This window comes from Megascapheus bottae, chromosome 26, assembly GCF_031878675.1.
Source record: "Megascapheus bottae isolate mThoBot1 chromosome 26, mThoBot2.hap1, whole genome shotgun sequence".
In the NCBI taxonomy this organism is placed as follows: Eukaryota; Metazoa; Chordata; class Mammalia; order Rodentia; family Geomyidae; genus Megascapheus; species Megascapheus bottae.
The window spans coordinates 17703776-17721873 of record NC_143534.1 but is presented as its reverse complement, the minus strand read 5'-3'; the positions used below and the strand labels follow the sequence as shown (position 1 = coordinate 17721873).

Genomic DNA, 18098 nt, shown 5'->3' with positions numbered 1-18098 from the left:
AGAATACAGCTCTTCCCTGTGGTCCCAGGAAAAGGTACTTCTTTGGTTTGAGTTCCAGGTTCCTTCTGGCTCCCCAACTTCTCATCTACATAGGCAGGTTATATAATGACTTGAGTCAATAACATCATTGCATAAAGGTTGAATGAATTTTGTGAAGTTACCTATTAGTGCCTTCACATTTTATGTCCTGCTGATAAAAGACTCCAAATTCTTTGAGAAGAGTTACCTCTATATAATCTTATTTAGCTTACATTTTTAGAGCTCTGTCAACGAATCCAAAGAATCTCGGTAAGCTTCTCAAGCAGAAAACTTATGATGTGCTTAAAGCTGCAGGAGGGTCATTTATAAAAATGAAAGTTCAATAAAATACATTATATTTTCCTTAAAGGGTTCATTTTTTCTTTTTGTTAGCATATATTAATTGTATAAAAGGGTTCCCTTATGACATTCTCATGTATGTGTTTAATGAACTTTGATTTTATCCACTCCTTCTACTGTTCTTAAGGGTTTATCTGAAAGCCTGATTCACATTCAAAGACTGTCTTCTCTCATCACAGGCTCTGAGTCCTCACAGCAGCAGTAAGCTGCTAAACCAGACTTCTAAGGAGTCTCTAAAACCCTTCAGGAGTCCTTATTAAATAAGATACGTTGGTCTAAAAATCAAAAAAGAAATAAAGAAATTCCCAAATTAATGTTACAGACAAAAATGATTAGAAATAAATGCATAGCATCACAAAATTTTATTATTATAATTAGAAAAATGAAGACATAGAAGAATCTAGTATTCATCTGTAGAAAAAGAACAAAAATCCTCAAGTGATTAAATAAACATTCAAAAGATAAAGCTGAATTCCATAATACAAAAAATTAGCCAGCCACCACCAGTTCACTACTTGAGAAGCAGATAGCTGAGAATTGTGGTTTGAAACTAGCCTAGACAACAAGCTGGAACTGAGGGTGTGGTTAAAATGCCAGGCTTGAGCTAAACAGCTGAGTGAGAATGTTGTCATGAGTTCAAGTCCTGGTGCCAGTACAAAGTAAGGATAATAATTCTAATAATAATACAGGTAATGCAAAAATGTATAGAATGTATTGTAAGTATACCCAGTGGTATTTACTTCTGCCTTATTAATTTATTTTTACAGATTGAAAGCTTCGTAAGCCCAATTAAGAAACAAATAAACACAACAAATAAAGCAAAGCCCCAATCCATACATAACTAGAATGAGAAAAGGAAACAAAGCCAGAGAAGCTTGGAAAGTTTGTAAGAAAATCCACTGAAGCAGTTTTAAGGAGTCAAAACTGGTAGTGATCAAAGACTCGTAATAAATACCACACAGGGCACCATACAGAGCACTGTATATGGAGCCTGGCATTAATTAAGCTCACTGAGTGCCAACTGCCATCTTCAGTGATGCACACAGAAGAAAAGAAAGACTCTCTAATGTCTTTTATACTCACCTCCATTGTAAAACCTATGACTTTGAAACACTGCTCAACTAACTCATACTGAGATTTGTAGAAACTGTTATTTGTCATGTCCTGTACTGTTCTCAGGTAGTCATTTTGTAGGTACCTGAAGAAACAGATGAAAGGAAAAGTAACTGTCTGAGATTATGTAGCATTATGTGACAGCATTATGGAGATACGGCTTGGTGAATTACCTGGGAGGCTTATTTTCAGGCAATTTGTAAAGGGCTAGTTTCTTCTTTCCAGCTAAACCAGCATAAATGTAGTAAAAGATATGAAAATTTTTTTCACCACTGAAAAATAGAAGATAGGAGATATTGTAAGGAAGGTGATTAGTAAGTGTATATTTATTCATTGTTAAAGTTACTGGAAGGTACAATGATTAGAATAAAAATAGCTGTGAACGCCCATGTGATCTTCCCAAAGAAATGCATTTTGGCTTTCTATGGTTGTTATTATTATTTTTTAACAGTCACTGTCATCAGATTCCAGACTTGATATGAATTAGTGAATGTACATTACTAAGTAAATTCTAGGCATTGTAATGAGTATAGAGTTGGAGCCAGTCAAAAGTCCTTAACTTCTTGATATGCTTACTTGTCAGAAGTAGAAAGCAGCTAAAAGAAAAGTTCATCACCATAACTGCCTAAGGTAGGCAGGGTTTCCCCATTTTACCTACCAGGAAACTGAGGCTGAGAACTAGACACCCTCCCCAAAGTCAAAGAGTTGATGATTATCCAGATTCAAGTCTATTCTACTTGAAAGTATTTAATCATGTTTTTACAGTGGTTTTTTTGAGCTTCATTTCCTCATTTAAATTAGGAATCCATTCTTCCTCCCTCCCTCCTTCCTTTCCTCCATCCCCTCCAACTATCTCTCCTCTTTCCTTTCCCTCTCTCCTTCCCTCCCTCTCACCCTTCCCTCCTTCCCTCCTTCCCTCCTTCCTTCCTTCCTTCCTTCCTTCCTTCCTTCCTTCCTTCCTTCTTTCCTTCCTTTCCTCCTTTCCTCCCTCCCTCCCCCCCCCCCCCCCCCGCTCTTGCTTTCTTTCTCTCTGACTAGTGTTCTTTTTTCTTCAAGGCTAGCACTCTACCATTTGAGCCACAGCCCCATTTCCTGATTTTATAGCAGACAAGAGCTAAGAGTCTCCCAGACTTTCCCATCCCAGTTGGCTTCGAACTATGATCCTTAAATGTGAGCTCCTTAAGTGGCTAGGATTATAGACATGAGCCACTGACACCTGGATTTTGCATCTCTCTTATAATCTCCAAATTCCATGGCTCTGAGCGTGGAAGCACAAGGAACAGTTCCTATGATGTCTAATTCAGTTGAGGGAACAGGGATTACAGCGAGGTGATTATGTCTGGCTCATGGTGTTCCGTACCATACAGGGTGTTCTTCCCCTCTCCTCTTTCTTTTATATCTTCCTTTTCACCCTGATGGGACCCTGGAACACATCACAAGTTCAGGTTCTCTCCTGAAAAGAGGAGGAGTCCCTGCAGTTTTCCTGTTACTCTGCCTCCAATGCCATTTATTCTGCCTTTTCTCCCCCTGCTCTTGATAACTCTGGTAGCTATCTTGAAGATGTGCACTTCTCTTGTAATTTCCATTTTCACTTTGGCCCTCTTTCTTTATGATGGTTTAAATCCTCACACAATTTCTCACTCTATTATCACCAGGGCAAGGGAGATTTCTTCTTATGTGGGTCAAATTAATGTCCCAATTCCCAAACCCTAAGGTCGGGCTATCTTTACTTCTCTTACCACTTCTCTTTCAGTTAATATAAGACTCACCTCAACAATAAACATGCTGAAAAAGAAATCAGGGAAATAAGCTCATCCACAATAGCCTAAAAAATCAATTTAGGAATACACCTAACCAAAGAAAGAAAACCTACAGAACAAAAGCTATAAAGCACTAAAGAAAGAAACTGAAGAATACATTGGATGGATAGTGCTGTTATGTTCAAAGTTGGGCAGAATTGATATGATTAAAATGGCTATACCATGGAAAGACTGAAAGTCTATAGATCCTGTGTAATACCCATCAACATCCCAATTACATTCTTCACAAACAAAAAAATCAAACCTAAAATAAATATGGAAACATAAAGCATCAAAAATAGCCAGAGCAGTCCTGAGCATAAGGAGCAATCCGAGTGGTATCACAATACATACTTAATTTTAAATTATACCACAGAGCCACATAACAAAAAATAACTTGGTACAGACACAAAACCAGAAACAAACCAGTGGAGGAGAAGTTCCAGAAATAAGAGCATGCAGCCATAGCCAATTGATTTTTGACAAATGTGCCAACACCATAGTTTGGGGAGAAGACAGTCTTTTAGGGATATTTGATATCTACATGTAGAAGATGGAACTTGATCCCTGTCCAACAACTGGTTTAAAATGGATAGAAGATCTCAATGTATGTCCTCAAACTTAGAAACTATCCGAGATAATAATAGAAAAAAACCTTCAAAATATAGGCATAGACAACAACTTTCTGGAAAGGGCTTCAATGGCTCAGGAAATATGAGCAAGAATTCACAAATGGAATTGCACCAAATTATAAAGCTTCTACACATGAAAAGAAATAATGACTACAATGAAAAAACAGCCTACACAATTTGAAAAAAATCTTTGCCAACTACTCATCAGACAAGAGATTAATATATGCAAATATATGAGGTGCTCCAAAATGCAATAGCAAAACAGTTGCATCTATAAACTGGATAAATGAATTGAACAAACAGTTGTCAAAAGAAGTAAGTATATAGCTGGGCACTGGTGGCTGGGCACTGGTGGCTCACACCTGTAATCCTAGCTACTTAGAAGGCTGAGATCTGAGGATTAGAGTTCAAAGCCAACTCTGGCAGGAAAGCCTATGGGACTCTTGTCTCCAATTAACTGCCAAAAATAGCCAAAATAAAGCTGTGGTTCAAGTGGTAGAGTGCTAGGCTTCAGCACAAAAGCTCAGGGACAATGTCCAGGCCCTGAGTATAAGCCCGAGGACCAGCAAAAAAAAGAAAAAGAAAAAAAAAAACAATAATGAAGGGAGAAAAAAACATTCTGATGTGAGGATAAAAGGACCTTATAGGAGCCAGGAGTGTGACCAAGTGGTAGCATGCTTGCCTAGCATGCACGAAGCCCTGGGTTCAATTCCCTGGAACCACATACACAGAAAAAGCTGGAAGTGACGCTATAGCTCAAGTGACAGAGTGCTAGCCTTGAGCAAAAAGTGCCCATGGACAGTGCCCATAATGATACCCATCATTTTGTGCAATTAAAAAAATAAAACTAGAGCTGGGCACTGGTGGCTCACATCTCTAATCCTAGCTACTCAGGAGACTGAAATCTGAGGGTGGTAGTTCAAAGCCAGCCTAGGCAGGAAAGTCTGTGAGACTCCTATCTCCACTTAAGTACCAGAAAATGAGAAGTGGAGCTGTGACTCAGGTGGTAGAGCACTAGCCTTGAGCAAAAAAGAGCTCAGGGACAGCACCCAGGCTCTGAGTACAAGACCCATGACTGACAAAAATCTATAATGATAATAATACAATTAAAAATCATCATCGTCATCATCATCATCATCATCATCATCATCATCATCATCATCACAGAGCTCAAGGTTGGGTCAGGGGATCCTGTACCACTTGGTTAACTATACTTCCCGCTCCCCTGGCCATGACCCAAGCTTATGTTTGGGATCCCCATCACTACCCACATAGAGACTCCAGGCTAGCTGTCATCTCCCACCCAGCTCCTTTTTCTTCTTTTCACAGCCAGGGCCAGTCACTTACCAGTCAATGAAAAGAAATTATTATTATTATGCTGGTAAGTTTACTTAAACAAAAGGCCTTTGAACACTTTTTATTTTTTGCTAGTCCTGGGGCTTGAACTCAGGGCCTGAGCATTGTCCTTTGACACTTCTTGCTCAAAGATAGCCACTCTGCCACTTGAGCCACAGTGCCACTTCTGGCTTTTTCTATGTGGTACTGAAGAGTTGAACACAGGGATTCGTGCATGCTAAGTGAACATTCTACCACTAGGCTATGCTCCTGGCCCCTTTGAACACTTTTTGCACATGAAAATCACTCATAATTCCTTCCATATCATTTTATTTCGAAGAACAAAAAGTACTTTAAAACCTTCCTCAGTCTTCTCCTGCCTATTTTGAAGTATAATCTCCATGGGAATGGAAACTTTTTTCAGAATTTATTCTTTCAATACACAGATGCTTTCCTCGAAATCGATGGTAATGCAAACATATCCATATAAATTGACTTTTCCTATTGTAAAATCTTTACTTTTGGCTCAAGATTTTGCCAAAGGCTAGCACAAGAATTATTTTCATGGTCTCTAAGGCATAATTCATTAAGTTTAAAATACTGTGGTTACAGGTTTGATATCTGTGTAGTGTCTATAACTATTTCAGATGTTCTGGTGGTCTTTGACAAATAAAAATGCTGAATTTGGGAGAACAGAGCTTGATCAAGTGAATAAAGTGGCTTGATATTCTTGTTCATATTTGGAAATGAAGGAAGACAAGAGAGAAGTAAAGATTCTCTTGATGATTGTGCATGTTGGGTTGAGACTCTTAACAGGTGATTAGGACAGGTGATTTGAACAGTGTTCAAATGTCTAGCAAATCCAAATCTTTCAAATGTCAGGGATCAGGGAACAGAGGTTTGAGGTAACACAGTAGCAGAGGGAGAAGAAGCAGGCAAGTAAAATATGGATTGTGGAAATGAACTCAATGTACCTTCTCTTATATTTAGACATACAGGTTAGGAAGAGAGAGAGAGAGAGAGAGAGAGAGAGAGAGAGAGAGAGAGAGAGAGAGAGAGAGAGAGAGAGAGAGAGAGAGAGAGAGAGAGAGAGAGAGAGAGAGAGTGTGTTTTCCATAGCTAGGGACTAGGGAAAAAGTGACTATAGAGAAAAAACAAAACCTATTAGATTTGGAGTTTTAGAATTCAGTTAAGTGTGAAAGTGTGAGATGCCTGGAGGATGTTCCGTGGTTAGAAATGGAAGCAGTAACTCAGCAGAAGTCTATCTTTGTGTGCCCATTATTTAGAGCTGGCTATCTTGAGGTCCATGATATCAGAAGAAATTGAGAATTAACATCAGAGACAGCAAAAGAGAAAAGCCTCTTGGGCAAATCTCCAGAAATCCATTTTGGGAATGGATGAATGAATCTAAGCCGGAGAGAAAGAAGAATCAGAAGCCAGTCATGGAAGGTTTTAACAGATGGTTTACAGGGGGGATTCTCAGGCAAGTTCTGATACATTTTTCATTCATTTTTTAATTTTGTGTTTTGCAGTGGTGATGATGAAATCCAGAGCCTCGAGCATGGTAGGCAAATGCTTTACCATTGGGCCACACTGCTGTGTTGCCTTCCTTCAAAACCCTTCAGATCAGCCTCCTATCTTGTTGCAGTCACTGGAAAGAATGCAAGACACTAAACCTTAGAGACGAGTGAGGTTAGAGCAAATCTAGAACTTGAGCTCTGATCTCTCACCACAGAATAATACAAGATGTCTCAAACTAGCACGGCATGTAATTTAGTTTGCTTTGTTCCAATGAAATCACATTGATTGCTCTGTGTATCCCATCTTTAATCCAAACAATGTGATGTACAATTAACTGAAGTGACTCATAAATGTAGAGACACGAAATTAGTGGATTTCTTCTTAATTATCAGTGTACATTTGCAGAGCATTTAATTTGACAAGACCTGGAGATATTCTGAGAAATATACTGACCTTCAGAGTTAACAGAGTTAAAGCCAAGGAAAAAAGATGCTGCCTTCCAAGATTATCCATTTTATGTCTTGTTCCAAGTCATAGCAAAGCCACCCTTGGGCCAAAGTGGTTGCCAGGTCAGGGCCAACTGGAGTCAAGTGCAGGGTCTCAGCAAGTCAGCCAACTGTAGTGCTCTGACTGGCTGTCCTTCTACTTGTGGATAGTCTAATATTTCTCTGGAGTTGGCACTTGCAGGAATGTCTTTGAAGTGGTCTTGTGTTTACTTGCTTTGGCCCCTATGCTCTGCGGGCCTCTAATGTCCTGGAAATTGTGATGTTCTCATCTAGGCACAGCTACACTCACTTGTGAAAGCTATGAATGTGATGAAGCAGCCAGAAAGAAGGCCCTAAAGCTGACAATGCTTTCTAGTCCAAGGGCCCCACAGGGGACTCATTCAACAAGGCTCCCCGTTTTCTATTTTAGGTACAGCTCCCTTGACTTAGACATCCAGTTTCCTCTCAATTTCCTATCTGCTCACTCTTAGCAGCTGAACTCACTTTCTACTTCCTAAAGAAAAAAGAGACCAATGAATTGGAGAAAGTTGTGCCAGTCCTTAGGAGGCTGTGAGCTGCTTAAGAAGGAAAGAAAGAAGGAAAAGCAGGCATTGAGTGGCAGTCTTAGGAGTTGGCCAGAGGGACAAGGATCTAAATATCAACTGAGATACTTACTAGCTTTTGATCATTAGACAACTAATTAAAATTCTCTTGTTCTGTTTCCTTAGTGTATAAAAGAGACAATGAAACCCTGTCATCTGACTGTGAGAATTAAAAGGCACAATGGCTGTGAGGTGCTCAGCACAGTTTGCGGCATGGAATAACTGCTTCATAAATATATCTTCTCTCTCTCTACAGCACACAGCACTCTGCCTGCCACTTTGTTTATGAAGCCTAGGGAGCCTGGTAAAGGCTGGCAAGGGAGAGCAATGCAATCAACGCTTGCTGAACTACACTATCGTCACAGGAGGAAGTGGTAGCAGGCAGTTATCATTTATATTTATGAGACTGATTCAGCAGGGCCTTCAATATGCTCATTTTCTCCTTGAAATTAAAGAGCCTCTTGGAGCATTCTCCTTCTTTAACATCCCCAACACTTAGAAAAGGATTTGAAGTCACTAGGTAGCAGAATGTCAGGAGAAAGGTGATTTGAAACGGAGTGTGGTCAGGGACAAGGGGGTGGGAAGGGGAGGATGACACAGGTAGTGATGGAAGAAAGAAATCAATTCTTGTAAAAGAAAGGGAAAGTTAGCTTTAAGAAAATATATGTCTACCCTGGTGCCCTTTTCTCTTGGGTCTTTCTGAGTCCCCACATTTGTTCTGTAATCTTCGCTGTCTTGTGTGTGGTCCAAAGGCAGACAGAACTCTGCAGACTATAAGACCTGAGTGGCCTCTCCCCTCTGGCTCCATTTGGGTTCAGCCAATAGGAAGCACAGGGAGGCACTGGAGAGCAAAAGCAGGGGAAGGAAGGAAAGAATGGAATATCCATCCCCTAATGCTTCTCTTGATGTTAGCTTCATTTCCATATTGGCTCTCTCTCTCTTCGCAGGCTCTGTGGTGCTTTCTTAGCCTGAGCCCTGCAGGCCCACTGGTACACATGACTCCCCATCCTTGTTAATCTGTGGGCTCAGAATCTGTTAATCTGAGCTAACCACTCATTCTTTATTCCTTGATGCCCATTGCACATATGCAAATTGTTTTTTGATCAACCCCTTTCCATTTGTTCTTTCCTTCTAGTAATACTGGTTGATTTATTCTAATTGAATTTGTAATTAAATGATGTACCTACAAATAATGCTTTGATGCTACATGTCTGATATCCTCATTTTCAAAAGTCACCAAAAACTTCTCTAAAATGTAAAATTACAATTTTAATTAAGTTAAAAAAACAGACACAGGATGGAAAAAGTGTCTTATTATAAATTATAATGAAGCACTACTCAAATCATACTGGAGCTTTATTTCAATGGGATTGTGAATTTTGGATGTGGCATGATTTTATTTTTTTACAACAAACAATATAGTAAAGCTAAAGAAGTTCCTTAGGCCATCTATGAGAGGAACAAAACCCCATTATTTGATACATATTTCAGACTATTTCAACAACTATTTTTTTGGTTTTGTTTTTGTTGGTCCTGGGGCTTGAACTCTGGGCCTGGGTGCTGTCCCTGAAGCTTTCAACTCATGGTTAGTCCTCTACCCACTTGAGCCACAGTGCCACGTCTATTTTTCTGGTGGTTGACTGGAGATTAGAGGCTCACAGACTTTTGTGCCTGGGCTGGTTTTGAACTGAGATCCTCAGATCTCAGCCTCTTGAGCAGCTAGGATTACAGGTGTGAGCCACTGGTACCTGGCTCAACAACTATTAAGAAATTATTTTACCAGTTGCTGGTGGCTCATACCTGTAATCCTAGCTACTCAGGAGGCTGAAATCTAATGATAATGTCTCGAAGCCAGCCCAGGCAGACAAATCTAGAACACCCACCTCTAATTAACAGCAAAAAGCCACAAGTGCAAGCCGTACTCAAATGATACAACTCCAGCCATGAGTAAAACAGCTCAGTGAGAATGCAAAGGTTGACGTTCAATTGCCATTAATGACTCAAAACCAAAAACAAACCATGAATAGTTCTAATGGCTTACATCAGCTAGCAACAAAATAGCTTGCTCCTGCATCATTTACTTGGTTTTTTGAGTGTGAAGAATGAAATTATTACTAACATCTATATCTGCTGAACATTATAAAAAGAAAAACACATTTATACTTAAAAGATAGAAAGACTTGGTTATTTCTAATTACACTTCACATTGATATACTGGAACTCCACAGTGGGCTGTAATATTTCTATGTTATCTATTAATTCACCAATGACACATAGCACGTAGCAAGTCACCAACACAATTTCGTTGAATATGAAAGGTATTTTTATTGTTAAGGCAGAAGTCTTGCTTTTGCTTATGTTTCCCAGAAAAATAAAAGATACCTGACACAAACTTACATAGCTTGGTGGATAACTCGAGATTTCTCCAGAAGATATTCAGAAATCTGTGCTCCCACGACAGCTCCAGAAGAGGTAAATTTCATTTCTACGTATTTTCCAAATCGGCTGGAATTGTCATTGATAATAGTGCAGGCATTGCCAAAGGCTTCAACCAAATGGTTCATTTGTAAAATCTTCTCTTGTAAGGTTCTGTTATTAGACTAGGGAGAAAATGTCAAGATACTAAAAAATGAGTAAAAATGGTTTCATCTATCACAAAGTGTCTCTTCTTTGATAAACACTTTCTATGGACATGAACATATGAGAGCACATTCTTGATGGATGGCATGTATAATAATCTAGTCTACAATCACTTTCTCTGGGTGAATTCATTCACTTGCTTTTTTGCAATGAGGGAAGAGGTATTTTATAGGCTTACATTCAAATACAGTTCTGTGCAGTGCCTGATATTAAATATATCTTACATGCAGTGTAGCTATTGAGGTATAATTCTATTTTCTTATTCCTACTCTTCTGGGCCTAGGGCCTCATCAATGCCTTCCCCAAAGTCAGAATCCCTTTCCTTGTTGCTGAGCGAAGAACTAAGAGAGTAAAGACTATTCATGGATTCAGAAGCGCAGGAACGGGGCTTAGGTGCATCCTCAGCAGTGACCTGGAAGTGAGTGATGGTGGGGAGAGCAGAGTGGCAGGCAAAGCCAGCAGTCTATGTGGCTGTCCCTATGCCATTTCTGCTCACACTTATGTTAGTTTTTGGGTCTCTTCTTTACCATTTTATTGGAAATTCTGCCAAGTAGGAATTCATTTGGGTGAGAGCCAACCACTGTGAGAAAGGCAAAGGGATGGAGGGATTCTCAAGCCACTTTCATCTTGACAGAAATTAGCTCAAGGAGATGTATATCAGTGTCAACAGGAACATTTCCCAGAGATCAACTGGATTAAAGATACAGAGATATTGTAAGTTGAGGGAGAGAAGCAATAGTTGTCTCTGGATATAGGTTACACTAGAACACCAGTAGGCCAGAAAATGTAGCCATGGAGAGGTGTTGAGTTGCATAAGGACTTCAGGAGACTTCCAAAAGAGGCAATAAGGGCCTTGAATTTACTTGCTTAGTGTAAGTACACCAAGCTCCATCTCCCTAAATATCCCATTTTTTGGCATCTGATAAATCTTTATCAAGAACATAAGTAAAATAAGATAAGACCTGATAAGGGCAGAATGGATAGCACACAATTAAACATTAAATCTAAATCTTAGATCTAGAATATGATGGGGAGATTAGATTTAGAGTTTACTGCATGCACACATTGTTAATCTATTGTTGCCGAGGACTTCCATTGGTTCACAAAAATCAAGATAGCAAGGAATGGCCATTGCATAAGTTGGAGCTCCCTCCACCTGTCACTTCTTACTTCTCTGTTCTTCAGATCTCGTAGATGTCCTTATCCTATAGATCACCCGAGAGGAGGTGATGGGCACCTGGGAAGAGATGGAGAGGAAAGAAGACAGCCTGTGCTAACCCTATCCTCCTGGTGTCTACCTCTCTGAGAGGCCTGAGGGGTCATAGTTCTCAAGGATAAAGGTCATGTTAACTCACTGAGGAGACTGCATTTATGCTCCATCCCAACATACCTAGAAAGTATTAAACATAGAAAGTATTAAAACCTTTGGTGAAGTGACTGCTGGGTTTTATGGCCTATGTAGTTTACAAAAATAAAACATCTAAACTTGTATTATGACAGAGTTATATCCTTTATAATATGTGTAATCTTAACTGTACCAGATCTTTGTTTTAGGGCTTGGTCTTATCAGAATTTAAGGAACATTTTTAGAAGTGTCTACTGTTTCAATTTGCATTTCCCAAATAGCTATCATGTCACCTTTGGTGATGTGATGGTAAAACTTCCTCTTTATCACATTAATGCTTACCTTATTGTGGGGGGCACTATTTGCTTTGGAGGAGGCAGTCTGTTCACAAAATTAAGAGCAGGGAAACACAGTGGTTCACACGGTGAAGAGCAAGTTCACACAGTGGTTTTTACATACATAATGTGGGATTGACTTTTTATATCAGTTTAGCTGTGGAATGCATATGTGGGGAATTTAATACTTTTGTATTTTTCAATTGATTTTTATTTTTTATTATTTTTTATCATGTTTGGTCAAAATTATGGGTAACAGGTCTGTGCATAAGGCAAGCTAACTGCATATGCATGCAAATGCAACTGATGCATGTATAATGATTATTTTGATCTGTTATCAAACACAGGACAAAATGTAAACATTCATCAAATTAGTGCTAATAAATAGAGAACAGCTGACTTAAAAAAGCCTGGCCAAATAAGGAAAGTTGGAACATCTTCAAACAGAGTATAATCTTTCTATATCATTCATTGTATTATTACATTTAAAAGATAGCCGTTGTAGTTCTTGGTGTTTATGTGTGTGCAGGTCCTGGTGCTTGAACTCAAGACCTAGGTACTGTCCCTAAGCTTTTGTACTCAAGGCTAGTGCTCTATCATTTGAGCCATAACTCTAGTTTAAGCTTTCAGGTGCTTAACTGAAGATAAAACTCTTACGGAATTCCCTGCCTAGTCTGGCTTTGAACTGTGATCCTCAGCTCTCAGTTTCCTGAATAGCTAGGATTACAGGTGTGAACCATCAGTGCCTGGCTAACAGAAGTCTTTTATAATTTCCATTCATCATTCATTGGAGGAATTAGTGACTACAAATCAAACCAGTCAGATGTAGCTCTAAATTACAATAGTACCTCTGCTAAGACAGAAGAAAAATAAATCCTACCTTTCCAAGCACCGTGAGCTGCTGAACTAGAAGGTGAGCACTTTCAGTCTTTCCAGCTCCACTTTCTCCAGAAATAATGACGCACTGCACAGGAGATGATGAGAAGACTTCATCCTTCATAACACTCAACAGGTGCACAAGAAACTGAGAGGGGAAATTCTGTGTGTGACGAAGCTTGTCTTACCTGATCTGAATGATATGTAATCATGGACTGATACCCTAAGTCAGCCATTGCAAAAATATGAGGAGGGTTGGCACTTCGCTTTGCTCCAATGTATAGTTGGGAAAGCTAAATTTAAAAAGAACACAGTTTATAGGACTTTTTTATTTTGTTTCTGCTCTTAGTTAAAGTCTGATCATTTGTAAATCTACTTCCACTTAAAAAAATAAATACAAATATCATTGCCTGACAACAAAACAACTACATTTGTGTTACATATGTACATACACATGCATGCACAAGTCATGCGTTACTATGTACAATAAAATTTTTATTTAAACACTCCTGATGTATGTTATGGCATAGTATAGCATAATGCCACAGTGGTGGTATTTAAAAGATCTTGAAAGAAGATAAATTTAGTTGAAATTTGTATTAATGGAACAATACAACTTTTCAAGGTTGGTTCCAGATGAGGGAATGTGGCACCGGAGGTGAGTCTGATCAAGGAAAGGACATATCAAAAATGACTCCTCCCTTTATATAACTAACTGATGCAAAGAAAAAAAATGTGGGAAATAGATTCTGCATACCACTTCCAAAAAAAGAAGTTAAAGCTTCAAAATATGATTTTTTTGTTTAAATAAAGGACTTTATATGTAGGCCGATCAGTTATCCATCTGTTGACTATATCTTGCATATGTTTAACAAGTAGGTGTGGCAATACACAGACCGTAAGTGTGAGACCCTGCCTGAAAAAGGGGCGAAAAGGGCACTGGGTGTGGCTGATGTGGCAGAACATGGGGTAGCAAGGGTGAGTCCCTGAGTTTATTCCCAAGAACTGCGGAAAGAAAAGAACAAAGTCTGACATATGTTCACTGCTTTTCTTCTCTTATTTCATTTACCTATAATATCTTGTGTATAATATCACAAAGTTAACGGGTATATAAGCCCAATTTCTACTGTAACATAGGCTCATACATTTATCCTTAGTCTGTAAATTCCAAGATGATAGAGGATAACAAATGCATATTTTTCACATAATTAAGTGTTAGACACAATATCAAAATAGTTTTCTGGAGAACACAAATAGCTAGAAGAGAATAGGTCCAATTAAAAAATTTTTTAAAAATCTAGTTTAATTCTATATTTAAAACATTAGGGGTTGAATAATTGATAAGTATATAATTATATTCTTAAAATACATTGTTTTAGTAATGAGGCCAATCAATATGTAAAATTTAAAAACTTACCATGAGTTTTACATATGTAATATATGTATAAATGATGTAGTTTTACTTTTGATTGATCCAGTACTTGGCTCAGCAATAAATATCTTTTAGATATTTATTTTTGAATATGCTATGTAGTGTGGAACTAGTACTAATAACTAGATATAATAAACATCCTGTATACACTTTTGGAAAAAGCATTGTTGAACACTGCACCTGCATTGATTCCATCCGGTTTTCCTGTCTACTGGTGTTAATAAGTACTGTGTAACTTCTGCCAAAGTGCTGGATAATGTCTTTATTAGCATTCATTCCAATCAAGAGTCTTGAGAGTGTCACCCTTCCTACAAAGTGACAGAACACAAGCCATACCACATACCTTTGTGGAATAAAGCCCCAGATTCTGGAAAGGGTTGAGAGCAATGAGTATATCTCCTACATAGATATAGATTTGGTCTTTGGCATAACAGTTTTCCAAGTGTTCCGAGACTGTGTTCTGAAGTAAAATAAAAATAATTTTGTTCTCTAAAACCCATTTGTGCTCAATTAAAAAATAAAATAGTAACTTATTAAGACATTTGTCCTTCCAGTGTGTGTGTGTGTGTGTGTGTGTGTGTGTGTGTGTGTGTGTGTGTGTGTGTGTGTGCAGGGTTGGAGGGGGGAGAATCAGACCCAGAATGTTGCACTTGCTAAGTAAGTGCTTTGCCACAGAAGTACATCCCAAACCTAATAAAACATTTGGAATCTGGACCAAGGATTGGAAAGAAATAGATATATTGAATGGAAATGTAAAAGCAGGTTTGCAAGTACTACTCAGGCAATTTCTTTGGTTTGATAGACAAAGAAGAATGTGATTATTAACTTCTTTTTCCAAGGACATATATACTACATGTTCTATGGTGTATAGAACATATAACATATTAAATTATGCTATACAGATCTCAAGGAATGAGTTCATGCAGTCCATGATGTAAAGAGTAAGTTATCTCTTACCTAGAAAGAACTCTTTTAAGATGTTTCCTGTTCTTCAGAGGAAGAACTTAATATGTTTATACATCATAAATTTATCAAATGACTATGTGTACTTTCCGTTACTATAACACATACCCGAGATAAATGAATGTCTAAAGAAAAATAGCTTATTTTGCTTAATATAATTTTTTTCTAAGTCTTTCCATTTTCTTATGGTACATTATCATTTTTTTCTGATGGACTCCCCTGCCCCCCCCAAAAAAAAACCCCACAGGTTGCTTGATTTCCCTCATCTGTGTTACTAGAATGTGCCTACGAATCTGCAAGAAAACACACTGGATGGTAAAAGAAAAAAAACACACTCTAATATGATAAATTGTACAGCTCCCCAGGCAATCACATTGAATGAGAACAAAGGAGGATGGTTTCAGGAGAGAAATACATATGTGGAATAGCTATGTACATCAGGATTATTGAAATAAACTTCAGGAAGAGGAAACAGAGGTTTTCCTTTCTTTGTTGTTATTTTTGTTTTCGTCTGCTTTTGTCTTGTTTGCTCTTTTATCTGATTTGGGAGTAAGGAAGGGCCCAGAAATGGAGGGTCAAATGTTCTGTATTGAAAATAAAATCTACAACTTGTGGGTGGGAATGGGAGGGAAAAACTGCAAGAGTACAAGGGAAGGGGTAACACTGTTCAAAAAGAAATGGACTCATTATCAGACTTATAGAACTGTCACCCCTCTGCACATCACCTATTACAATATCAATAAATAAATAAAAGGAGAAAGAAATGGTTTCTTTTGGGTCATAGTATTGGAGGTTTCAGTTTACAGTTGGTTGCCCCCATTGCTTTTGGGGTTTTTGTCTGGAAGCTTATTGTGGTAAGAGCATGTGGTAAAGCAAACCCGTTTATATCACAAGTAAAGAAATGGAGAGAGGAAGAGAAAAGGGGCCAGTGCCCCACAATCCCCTTCGAAGGCATGCCCACCTCTTCCCCAAGAACTAAGAGCTCTCACTAGGCCCTACCTCTTAAATATTCCTCCACCTCCTAATAAATAATTAAAAGGTGTACTAATCAGGCCTTGAACACATGGATCCCAGGGGTTATTCCAGAGCCAATATACATCTCTGGATTAGTTGTATTTTTGAGTTCAATGCTCAGAAACATTTCTGAAGCAAAGTAAATAAGTAAATAGCTTTCCAAGAGGCAGGAAGAAACTCAGATTTCACAAGAAAAGGCCACTCATTTTTCAACGATCTGAAATTCAGAGAGCTAAGGGGAAGAAGAAAAGCCTATAGTTTAATGCTTTGGATATATGCCTTCACAAGAGATATACAGAATATTTCTGAGATGGTTAGAATAATAACTCACACTTGGATGAGGGGTTGGGGGGCTCATACATCAAAAGGATAGACATAAGGATGGAAGGATCTGAAAACCTGAATACTATCCATTAATATGGGACACAGGAGAACTTGTCACAAAGTTATGAAATGAGAAAAGCATGAAAGAACCCCCTCTCCACATCACTTGTATAAATTAGAGAAAATTCTAGAATGTCTAAGAAGAATGAAACTCAATCTTTACCTCATCCAAAACATCGAGTGTTGCCAAGTCTTCTACCTCCTTCAGATCAGAAGCTAGAGAACTGCTTAAGTTATTTTTCCTGGTGTGAATACGTTCGTGTCTGTGGAGAAAACCCATTTCCTATTTAAAAACTTATTATGGATCAGAAGTCAAATTTTAGATACACGTGAAACTAAAAAGCTCTATGATACAATTTATTAAATTCAGTTATAGCTCAGCAGAATGTATCTGAATACAGTTGTTTGTTTTCTTCTCTTGGGAAATGTGATATTATGAAACCTCATGAATGACCCAAAAGCTTCCTTCATCTGTTCTGTCAAGAACTATCCTTAATTTGCTAATGACTTTGAGTTTCCTCAAAATTCCTATGCATGATTTAGTTCCTTATAAATGGTCATTTTCCAAGCTTTGAACTCATTCGATGTTTGTTTTGTCTGAGCTCTCTGCTACACTGATAGGAGCAGTGTTTTATTCTATTTGCCAATTGGGGTTCTATGCTTGAACCATGCTTCCATCTCTTTTTTGCTTTTGTTATTTTTCCAAAAGGGTCTTGTTCTCTGCCCAGCCCAGTCTTGACGAGAGGGTCTGTTTATATTTGTCACCACAGCTGTGATGACAGCTTTTTCTATTGAGATGGAGTCTCAAGAATATTTTTACCCTCCTGACTTCTGCCTCTTGACTAGTTAGGTTTATTGCTGTGAGCCACCATGCCTGGCTTGGAATACTCCCCCCCCACTCTTTCTTTCCTTCTTCCTTCTTTCCTTTCTTCCTTCTTTTCTTTTTTCTTTTATTTTCTTCAGAAAACACTCTCATCACATGTTCAAGAACACTCAAGTAATAAATCACATAGAATCAGATGTTAAGATTGATCTTCAGACATCACAGCCAACGATGCTACGCTTGCCTATGATTTCTCCAATATAAAGCCATGTCCAGTCCTCAGTGGCCACAAATCAAGCAGCACCCAGCTAAGTCCTGATGTAGTGCCAAAAGGGTGGCCAGTCCAGGTTTGGAGTAAGTCACAGCAGCGATGATTAGCATCCTGGACCTGCTCTACAAGGTAGCGGACTAACAGGGCCAT

General features: G+C 38.5%; 1 protein-coding gene across 1 annotated transcript in view; it reads right to left on the bottom strand.

Moving 5' to 3' along the window:
• The window catches only part of Myo3a (myosin IIIA), a 107567-nt gene that overhangs the window by 45761 nt on the left and 43708 nt on the right, over window positions 1-18098 (bottom strand). The window contains exons 9-15 of the mRNA XM_090319032.1: window positions 17018-17117; window positions 14837-14953; window positions 13250-13354; window positions 13066-13149; window positions 10263-10465; window positions 1665-1763; window positions 1462-1576 (exon numbers count right to left, since the gene is read on the bottom strand). Coding sequence (XP_090175158.1) covers window positions 1462-1576; window positions 1665-1763; window positions 10263-10465; window positions 13066-13149; window positions 13250-13354; window positions 14837-14953; window positions 17018-17117 — 823 coding nt within the window. The remainder of the gene's footprint in view (window positions 1-1461; window positions 1577-1664; window positions 1764-10262; window positions 10466-13065; window positions 13150-13249; window positions 13355-14836; window positions 14954-17017; window positions 17118-18098) is intronic.